Below are 10598 nucleotides of genomic sequence, written 5' to 3' on the forward strand. Positions count from 1 at the left end.
GGAAATTTTAACATTTCCCGTGCCACTTCCTTCTAAGTATTTCCTTCGAAGTTTTGTATTATTTTCCTCAATCTAACAATAATGCGGTCAACTAAGTACAAGATTTCCCTAAAAAAAGTACAAGATTTCCCTAAAGAAACACGTGTCAAATATTTAAGGGATTTCTTTTTTTGATTTTTCTTTTTAGTATGTACATACTCCCTTTGTTTCATATTTAGATCTCTCCACTCTTTTCACATTTGATCCAGATTTCAAATATTCTAAAAATTATGCAAAACCCTAGATTTCATTGATTGTTCTGTAGAAACTAATCTTATACATAAATACACGCAGGAGCTATGGATAATAAAGCATATGAGATATTTATTTGGTTGTATTCTTTCTCTCTTTTAGTTACCCAACTTTGAGGTCTTTGAATTTTATTTATTTATTTATTTTTGTTTCTGTTGGTTAGTGAGATATTTTCATTTTCATCATTTTCATTATTTGATTGAGTATTAGGAAAATAAATTTGGTGAACAAAAGTCTGATGACAATCGCACTTACATCTACAACGAGCTTCTAGTAAAGGAGTTCCAAGTTGTGGTTTTCTTCTTTTAAACTTTATTTTCATATTGTGTTTATCAGTTGGAGATTCGCATTTGCTTTGTTTGATTAATCGATAATTTATTAGACAAAGAGGTTGATGAGTTATTTTGTTTTTACAAGAAGGTGATTGGCAATAAAGCATAAAATGCATTTTCTTTTTTGTACTGAAAATATAATTGAATGATTTTTTATACTTCTTCTTCATAAGATTCTTATATTCCTCCACCATTATGGTTTTACGACTATCATTTTATTAAAAGCAGACCATCAAGTGTTCAATATATTTTAATCACTATAATATCACTGTAATTTTTACTCTTAAGTTTTCTTGATTTTGTGTATATGAATCTTTAAATGTGAAAAGATGTCCGTTTTTGTTTATTGAATTTGCATATTATGTATCTATGAAAATTAAAATGGTGAAATTATGCGTAAACCAAATTACCTGGCAAGGCATGGGTTAACCGTTAATGGTCTAGTGGAATAACCATTCCAAGACTTATCTTCTTTTTTGGTTGACCAGAGTTGCATAGAGAATAAGCTAGGAATGATAAAGAAAAACACATCATACACTTCATGAGATATAATCGAGTCTACGTTCATCTATTATCACATTATTCATAAACCATAAATGAAAAATTAATACAATTTACAAAAAATTATAATATTATTATGTCTAATAATTGTTAGAACACAATTTTGTATTCTAATTAATTGCATTAATAATAATTAAATTATCATAAAAAATTATATTATGTAAGCTAATAAGCTAAAAGTGATTTTTTAAACTCCATAGTTATTATTATCGAGGAACTCCCATTTTACATGATTAGTTAAATGTTTAATATAATAGACAGAAATCCTTATTCTATTTTAGTACAGAATCGAGGAACTCCTATTTTACATGATTGTCCTAGGCCGGTCCGTCTTCTCGTCACTCTTGGATTAACCAATTGGCAAAATTAAATGTCAAGATGACTTATTGTTGGACATTAGGTTCTTATTAATTTGGAAAAAATTAACGACCTATATCCAAATGAATTATAATGGACTTGAATTGTGTATCTATATTTAAAATTAATCCTTCTAACAATTTCACTCCCAATTTAAGAGCCAACTCGAATAGGGAGTGCCGGCCTCAACCTTGGGTCGTGTTGTGATTGAGAAGGTCTATTTATGTATTCATGCGTATCTCTCTCTGCAATTTCATAATAATCCTTAGATGACTATCTATATGGTTATTTTCTTCATTTTCCTTTCTTTGATGACTAGTTTCCCCATCCAAATATTACCGCAGCTGCTCCTTGGAGCATCTTCACAGTTAATCATCCGATTATGTGAAATTTGCCACGACCAACTCATGTTAAAGGAAATAATAAACAAATAAAAATATTCGTACAATCACAAGCCGAGAGAAAAAAAAAAAAGGAAGAAAAATCTTGGGGAGGCAGTAGGTTTAATCTAATATGGTTCCAGACGCGCTCCAATAGAATTAAGATGCGATCCCACCCTTCCGAAAAAGCCAACGATCCTACCTTTGCCTGGTTTTGGTGGGATGCAAAATTTCTCATCCTTTGACCCTTCTTTCCTCCCAAATAGCCTGTAAGTGGTCTCCGTGGTACGTATTCTCAGGTTATAGATGATAGTGTTAGGACTGTTTCCATTTCTGTTAATCGAGCCCAATATTGAAACCAGACGCTCCTTAGGATAATCCAGCTTGATGCAAGAGCAGCGGGCGAAACATGATTTTACTTGTGAAAACATAACGAAGGTTCGAGATATAGGATGCCAAAAGAAGTGCCCTTATTCTTTTATGAAAAGATACCGTGCTACATGAAGCCGAGAACAACTGTGAAGAGCAACGTGTAAACCTGAACAACATCTAGACACGCAACAGACTCTAAAGACGAGAGGCGGAAAGATTAAGGTATGGACTAACCTGCCAGGTGGATGAGGTTTTTCTGCCATGATGAGAGCATTGGACTAAGGAACCATTGTTATCGTACACAATCCCTATGCCGCAGGCTCCGTGGCCGGCGAAATGAATATTAATCTCCCTCACATCAGTATGCACTCCGTCGTCCCATGGAGTGCCACCAGAGCCTCCAAAGGGTCCAATGGTTTTGAAAGGATACATGTGTGATATGGGCTCCGCATACACTCCTATGGAATTGAGAGTCTCCCCGCATCTTCCATAAAAGCCGATGATTTTGCTTCGGGTCTGTGGATACCAAAAGTACTTCCCCTTCTCCTCGCCAAAGGGACCGTGTGTTCTTGTATTGCTATGAAATGTAAGTGATTGAACAATAGCGTTTTCGATGTCGTTGTGACCATCCTCTTGCTTGTATCCGAGAGATCGATGTCAAGTACTCCCTGCGGATAATCCAATCTAACCTGTGCAATCTCGAAAGTATCTCTTAAAATTGGATGAGTGGAGGAATAAGACCCAATTGTAAAGTTTAAATTGTGACCACACACTAGAAACATTGTCTCGAAGGATCAGCTACGAGTAAGTAAACAACAACCAATCAAAGAGCGGAAAAAAGAAATACTAACCCTAGTGACCTTGGCCTTGTCTTCTCTAGTGTAGCCACCGTGCATAATTGAGTAAATTTGTTCACCGCTCTTGTCGTACACAAACATAACGTAACGGAGAATATTGTCGTACATTACCTCAATTTCCCTTACACCGGTGAATTTCCCATCGTCCCAAGCACGTCCCCCAAGGCCTCCAAATGGCCCAATTGATTTAATTGGGTAGAGATGTGAGATCGGTTCAAAATATGCTCCAATTGCTTCAAGATGTACTATACTCCTCCCATAAAATCCAACAATTTTGCCACCCGTTGCGGGAGATGAGAAGTGTGTTGCCCCATTTTCATCACCAATAGGTCCAATCGTTTTTTTGTTAGTTTGAAACGTGAGTGACCTAATGCCTTCATCAGAAAAACACCCGCATATTGAAGTCAAATACTCATCTGGATCATCTATTTTGATCTGCAATAATAGACGTAACCATCATATTCATGATTTAAGTCTTGAAAGAGTCTCCCACTTACAGAGGCTATAAAAGTTTCTTATGGATTTTACAAAGCATATGTATGTATGGGAACATACCGTATGGATCTCGACATTCCGTACTATGTGGAAGTAGTTTATATCAAAGCCACCATGCGTCCCTGATTGCCACAATTCTTTACTCTCCTCTTCATACTGAAACGTGATTGATCGGATCCATGGCCCTGTATCTACTTGAAATTCAACAACGATTTTCCTTACATTGGTATGCTTATTGCCATCATCCCAAAAAGATGCATCCGAACTCCCAAATAACCCCACAGACTTGAAGGGATAGAGCTTGTTGGAGTACAGCTCTACGTGTGCTTCGATAGATTCAAGAAAATCACCACTTGTCCCGAAAAAGCTAATAACTTTCCCAGCTTCTAGTGGTAAGGAGAAGTACTCGCCTTCCTCTCTACCAATGGGTCCCAATATTCTTCTGGTGGTTCGAAATGTGAGTGAGTTGATTAGAGTGCCACTATCCTTTGCATTTTTGAGATATCCGGCTAAAGAAGTTATGTACTCTCCATTTCTCAGTTTAACCTGCAAATAGGCCACAAAGCCATATTTCGACATGAGTGACTATATGTTGCATTGGTCGCTGAGCAAAATAAATTAGTAGATTCTTTTGGAATACAATTCTAATCTATGCAATAAGTTATATATGCTATGATTGATGTGAATTATGTTTCTAATAAATTTGGTAGTAAACTTCATTTTGTAAATCAAAAGTTATATTACTTTTTGTTTATCGCTTCGTTTATCTTTGCCTAATTTTAAAAAAGTGAAGTCATTAATTTTTTTCCATTTGGTTTTCTAACGAATCCAAGGAAATTACTAAAAAAAGTCATAAACTTATTACAATTGTGACAATTTATTCCTAAACTTTTTTTTTTTTGGCAAATTCAGTCCTATTGTAGCCATTTAGTCTATTTGGCCAATTACAACCGGCCTTACAATTGGTAAAAAAAAAGGTTTAAGAATGAATTGTCACAATTGCAATAAGCTTAGGACTTATATATATATCTAATCATCTCAATCACGTTGGTCCTCAGGTACTTTGGTTTGAACTTTTCATGTGCAAATTATGAAGCAAATGTTAAGAATCTCAAGGTTCATTATGCCGTAATCAAACTAATGTTATGATAAGCTCGATGAATACACTTACATCAATCAAGTAGGAACGGAAAAAGAGAAAAGGGAAGAGTCTAAATACAACCTTGTAAGTCCTACGCCCGCCATTTTCACCATAAATAGTTTCCGGTTCGGAGCTGGTGGCGTCGTCGACCTTAAAAGCAATGGACTCGATGAAGTCTGCGCAATGAACAACAATCCCGTTTATATCAACGAAATTCCAGGATTTTTGGCCTTGGCCTCCAAAGGCCCGAAAACTTTAACAGGATATGTATGAGGAATCGGCTCATAAAAAGCTCCGATGGACTCGAGATGAGGGCCATCGCAACTCCCATGAAACCCAACAATTTTGCCACCGGTGTATGGAAATGAAAAATGCCTCCCTTTATTGGCTGTTCCGATCGGTCCATGATCCCTTCTGCTAGTATGGATTGTCAGTGACTGAAGAATGGTGAGTCCGGAAACTTCTTCAGTATAGCCCGAGATGGATGTCAAGTACTCAATTGGATGGTCGAGCTTAATCTGAGACAGAAAAAGGTTAAAAATTAAAGAATTCTAAAACAGGTATCTACTTTCACAATGACGAGATAGAGTTACCAGAAAAAAAATAAAAATAAAGTAACGAGGATATCAACAAAATCACATATACTGTTGATGATGTTAATATCAAAGCTCACCGTATATGTTTTGCCTCCTCCACTTGTGCCATGTGTGAACGGACCAACTGGACGTCCGTGTTCATCATATAAGATAGAGATGGACTTAATTGCCGAATCGAAGCCTACGACGATTTGCCTCACATCTGTGTGTTTTCCGTCGTCCCAAATGTGCATTCCACTATCACCACCAAATGGTCCCACGACATCATATGGATACACATGAGAAATTGGCCCGAAATGGGCTCCGATTGAGCGGAGATGGCTGCTACATTTTCCATGAAACCCGATGATCTGTCTATCAGAATGTGAGAGATCAAAAGGCCGTCCTCTTTCTGAACCAAATGGTCCGTACTTCTTCTTGTTGCTGTGGATCTTGAGAGACCGAACAACATCATGACCTCCATCATCATCGATATGGCCTGATACAGAAATCAGGTGTTCCCTTGGATGGTCCAATATCACCAGCTGCAAGAGGTGCAAAAGGTTTCATGAGTGTTACCAGCAACGCATCCATCTAACACCTAGTATATATTGACTTTGAGCTTTTTGTATGAATAAAAATTACTTTACCGGGAAAGATAAATTACTTAGCCGAATTCGGTTTAAGTACATATCCCTAATTTAAAAGGAATGAAGGAAAATTTTTGAGCTTTCATCCTTCAGCAAAGCTGCCGCATGCCCATTTTGCCGCAAATGAAAGTCAAGATAATAAAGCCTCATAAACAAATCAAAAGGAGACGAAATAAATACATAAAAGATGAAAAAAATAAAAAGGAATGATAGAATTTATAACTTCATACTTGGGAAAGTTACGTGAAGTAGTAACACACTTTAACACTTCCGTAGATGTTTACATGTTGGCCATCGTCTCCTGACAAACTTAAATTCTTCGTTCTGATAATTTTTGAAGTAGATTCTACTATAGACGCACAATAATGATATTCAACGTGTAATTGATTCTGTTTTCGTTCTTATAAGCGTTGAGTAGTAAAATATATAATCAGTCTGCTAGAGCGGCAGAAAACTGACCGTTTCATTGTCATGGGCATGTCCACCATGCTGGGAGGATCTCACGAAACACCCATCGTGGTCATAATCGATGGTGATGGATTCAATAATTGATTGTCCATACAGCCTAATTTGCCTCACCCCATTGTGTGTCCCATCATCAAAAGCATCACCGCCTTGACCGCCATATGGCCCAGCTGATTCGAAGGAATGAATGAGCGAATCGAGATAAGGGCTTCTAACCAACTTCTCCATTATGTGAGGCCATTGTTGTTTCGGCATGCCGTTTAGGAATGTGCCCAACCTCTTAAGAGACTCCGGATGACCTCCTGCATAATGAGCTAGATTTCGGGACAACTCCTCATAGCCTTCTTGAGGTTCTTCTCTCTTCCAGGCATGGCGACAAAAGAGCCGGAGCGCTTCATTCGGGTCCAATCCTTTGACGATATACTTGTCGTCTACCTTGAGATCTTTTAGCAAGTTTTGGTCTCGGGTTGTGATCAGAATTCTGCTCCCAGGACACAGCAGTTCTCGGTCTCCTGCCCAGAAGTAGTCAATCTGTTCTTTACTAGTAACATTGTCAAGAACAAGAAGTATCCTTTTAAAGCACATGTTACTATTTATCTCGTTGATGTTGGTCTGAATGTCGCCGTAGGTCCTCAATCCTTCCACCTTCATGAGATTATGGAGCAGCTTCTTTTGTAGGCCTAATATATCAACTCGGTCTGCTTCTCCGATTTTATCAAGAAAGACAAAGCATTCGAAATCGCGACGAATGCGCTCGCAGATGACTGCTGCCGCCATCGTCTTGCCTATTCCTCCTACTCCACATATACCTATGACGCGAACGTCCTCCTCTTGGTCCATTCTAATTAAAGAAATCACCTCGCCTACCAACAAGTCCACTCCAATTGCGTTTCTCGCAAAGTGGAGTTGCCGTGTCTCGCGGATTTTCTCGACAAGGTACTCTACTATTATGTCCACGAGTCTCCTTTCATTCCTGATGTTGAGTGTAGTTAAGAGTATAAGAGAAATAAACGTAAATATATGCACCGACAGACAATACGTTTGAGATATTTCACATTCATATGCTTTTTTTTTTAATGCATTGTTTCAATGGTCCATTCTTTTTTCTTTATGAGAAAAATATGAAATGTCTACTCTTAGTTTTTTATACTTTAGGGGCACGACCGTAATTGCCTGATTATCTAGAGGAAAATTAGCAAAGCACCCCCCAACAATGGCCCCCACTTAGATCTAAATTCTCAAAGCAAAAATCGAACCTACAACCATTGGATCCTTAATGCATAAGAAAACCCTTATTATTGGATGGGTAAAATATCATTTAATTGTAATATAATGTAAATTGTCAAATGATTGTGACTTTGTCAAAGTTCTGCAATTTGATAAATGAGGTACACATAGATGACGAATTGAACATATATTTTACTACAATTGCAGAAAACAAAGAAGAAAAAGCAATATGTAGAGGCGATGAGGAGAGCTAGTTACGTCCTAATACCATTCCAGCACTGCCCTTATAGACTTCCTCAAGAGTCTTGCGACCACTAGCTTTGGGAACAGGGACGGTCGGGAGTTTGCACTGTAACGGTGAGCAGAGAGGCCGTCACTAGTACCTTAACGGCAAGCATAGAGGCGATAGGCGGCGACGGTCAGTGTGTTTTTTAAGGCCTTAAGAAATGAGAAGTTTCACCCCTAGTGAAGTAACATGGAAGGTGGAGGTGAGGGGTTCAAATCCCCACCTCCTCAGGAGGGGATGGGAGTAGGGACGCGTAAGTTTCGAGCGTGGGTTGCGACTCCCACGCTCTGCAAGAGGCAGGGCACAAGTCTGCGAGTGAGTGTAGAGTAGGAATAGAGTAGGACTGACAAAAAAAAAAAAAAACAAAGAGTAACATTGCTCTACCATTAAAACTAAATGATTGGAATCCCAACAAATTATCTATAAATGGAAATCTTTGAACAGTCTCTCGTGCAAAAACTACTAAAACAGATCATTTTGGATTTTGATGCTTATTAAGGGAACAAATTCAACTTAGCAAAATTCTCTCCTGGTTTATCATCTGATTAGGATAAAGAAAACACTTGGTACCAAAGGAAAACTACTTTCCGACTTTTCAATATTTTCAGGAGGAGAAATGGTTTGTATGAGCCTATCATGGACCAAAAAATGGCAAAAACTTGAAAGAGTTTGAATTTTCATTCAACATCAAACACGCATAACTATAAATCAAAGATGATCCGAGTCACAAAATGATAATGCAATGTACGTGAGGAAGAGATACGTACTCTCCGGCATCGTTCCTCAAGTCGAATCCTGTCAAATGCTTAGTTTCTCTCAAGGCGTTTGTCCATCTTTGTTTCTGCACTTCATCTCTTTCGTCTCCACACAATCTCTCAAAACCTTGAGCGAATTCACTTTCGCTCGTCAAATTCGAAACGTCTGCGGTTTTACCTCGTGGAAGATGGGAACAACTAGGTGACCATGGTTTCCGAACCTCTTCCTGCACTCTAGAATCTCGACCAGCTCGTTCATGCACCACTTCGAGTCGGCGTAGTTCCTGGAGAACACGATTAGGGCAATCCTCGCATGCCAAATCGCTTTGAAAAGCTTGGATCTGATTTCTTCCCCGATGTCTTCTCTCGCGTTGTCACTGAAGCATTGAGAAAATTTTCAACAGGTTGTTCTCATTTCGTATCAGCTGATATGGCGAGCAATTTTGTGCTCATATCCAGCAACAGCTCCGCACTTAAACGCCGACGTGAAATTAAATAAATTAAGAATTAAATATAATTAATAACTTCATTTCTCTCTCTTCCTCCACCGTGACAACCCTGGCCATACATTACCGCCCTAGCACAAGCCACCGCTCAAGCGGCCGCAACCTTTATCCTCGAGCCCTCCGCGTCGTCCATGGCTGGTGTCTCCAGATCCGGCTCGGTCACGGCCATGCTCCAGATCTAGACTCGGCCATGCCTCCAAATCTCTGGTCCGAAGGCGGTCTGGAGGCCGTGCTGGTGACGACAGGGGAGGCGCGGAGGTCAAGGGGGGAAGAGAGAGAAACTAGGTGGTAGATTTTACCTGAAGTACTGGATCGTGGCCTGCCTCAAAGCGGAGAAGAGGTGCGATATGAAGTTTCTCCTCAGATCCTTGCCTCGGAAACTCACGAACACATCGTATTTCCATTGAGGAGGACGGCGAGGAGGAGAAGGTGGAGGAGAAGGGGAAGTCAACATGGTCTTAGAATTGATTCAATGCTCCTCTTGTGCAAGAGCAATACCAAGAAGAGGCAAGGGGTATGATCGAAACCATCAAAAAATTTCCTCGCAGGCGAAGCCTATAAATGAGAGAGAGAAGGTGCAAGCGGTGAACGAGAAGGGACGAAAATATCAAAGCTTCGCCATCGGTAGGTGCTCTGCTTCTTTCATTGAATTTCCGGACCAGCCGGCTGGTGAGACCCGCTGTTCGAAGAACCCAAGAAACTTGCTCGGTCGAGGACGATTCAAAGATAAGGTTTCGAATCGTCAAAACCAGACCACGACCATGAACCGAATCTCTCTCAAAATCTGCGCGACAGAGACACGTCTGAAAAATCGCAGACATGGATTTGAAGCTTCAGTCCTTGATGGTAGAAGGGAGATTCCACGCTATCTTACATGGCCGCATGTAAATACTAAGTTTTGATTTCTTGGAAAACTTTTCTTCGTCATCTCTTTCTTTCCTTTTATCTGTGGAGAAAAGCGAAGAGCATCCAGATATTCAATGACAGCATATCACCTAATTTCACAAAAAATTATTAGAAAGATGCCAAAAGAAAATTACACATTTTGGTCCAAATTTGGTCCAGGCATTCTTTTACACGACCATAGGAAACGAAAACTTCAGCTTGCGAAATTGAATAAGATAGGAATAGAACAATTATTTCATTAGAATATAACAGAGTACGAATAGGAATCGTATATATGCCTAGCATGGTTTGCAAAATCTTTATCTATGTAAATACATAATAACTACAATTCACAAAATCTAATTGTTGCTTGATATTTTTAAACTAAATAATTGATAACAAATAATAACATATTATTTTTTCTCAATGGGTTATCAATGATAACACTGACGATGGAATAATG

The 10598-nt window shown here is 38.9% G+C and overlaps 3 protein-coding genes across 3 annotated transcripts; all 3 read right to left on the bottom strand.

The window, feature by feature from the left end:
• Window positions 1-2417: 2417 nt before the first annotated feature.
• On the bottom strand, window positions 2418-4224 carry LOC120288543 (jacalin-related lectin 3-like). The gene is made up of 3 exons (XM_039302601.1): window positions 3706-4224; window positions 3145-3585; window positions 2418-2459 (listed from the first exon to the last, which is right to left on the bottom strand). Exons 1-3 carry the CDS (start codon window positions 4222-4224, stop codon window positions 2418-2420), a joined length of 1002 nt encoding a protein of 333 aa, XP_039158535.1.
• Window positions 4054-8852, bottom strand: LOC120288591 (jacalin-related lectin 3-like). Its single transcript, XM_039302668.1, has 5 exons — window positions 8757-8852; window positions 6471-7449; window positions 5460-5906; window positions 4868-5304; window positions 4054-4191 (listed from the first exon to the last, which is right to left on the bottom strand). Exons 2-4 carry the CDS (start codon window positions 7314-7316, stop codon window positions 4987-4989), a joined length of 1611 nt encoding a protein of 536 aa, XP_039158602.1. The 5' UTR covers window positions 7317-7449; window positions 8757-8852; the 3' UTR covers window positions 4054-4191; window positions 4868-4986.
• Window positions 8853-8895: 43 nt separating this feature from the next.
• On the bottom strand, window positions 8896-10052 carry LOC120288544 (TMV resistance protein N-like). The gene is made up of 2 exons (XM_039302602.1): window positions 9550-10052; window positions 8896-9121 (listed from the first exon to the last, which is right to left on the bottom strand). Exons 1-2 carry the CDS (start codon window positions 9702-9704, stop codon window positions 8896-8898), a joined length of 381 nt encoding a protein of 126 aa, XP_039158536.1. The 5' UTR covers window positions 9705-10052.
• Between the last annotated feature and the right edge of the window lie 546 nt (window positions 10053-10598).

This window comes from Eucalyptus grandis, chromosome 9 (assembly GCF_016545825.1).
Source record: "Eucalyptus grandis isolate ANBG69807.140 chromosome 9, ASM1654582v1, whole genome shotgun sequence".
NCBI classification, from domain to species: domain Eukaryota; kingdom Viridiplantae; phylum Streptophyta; class Magnoliopsida; order Myrtales; family Myrtaceae; genus Eucalyptus; species Eucalyptus grandis.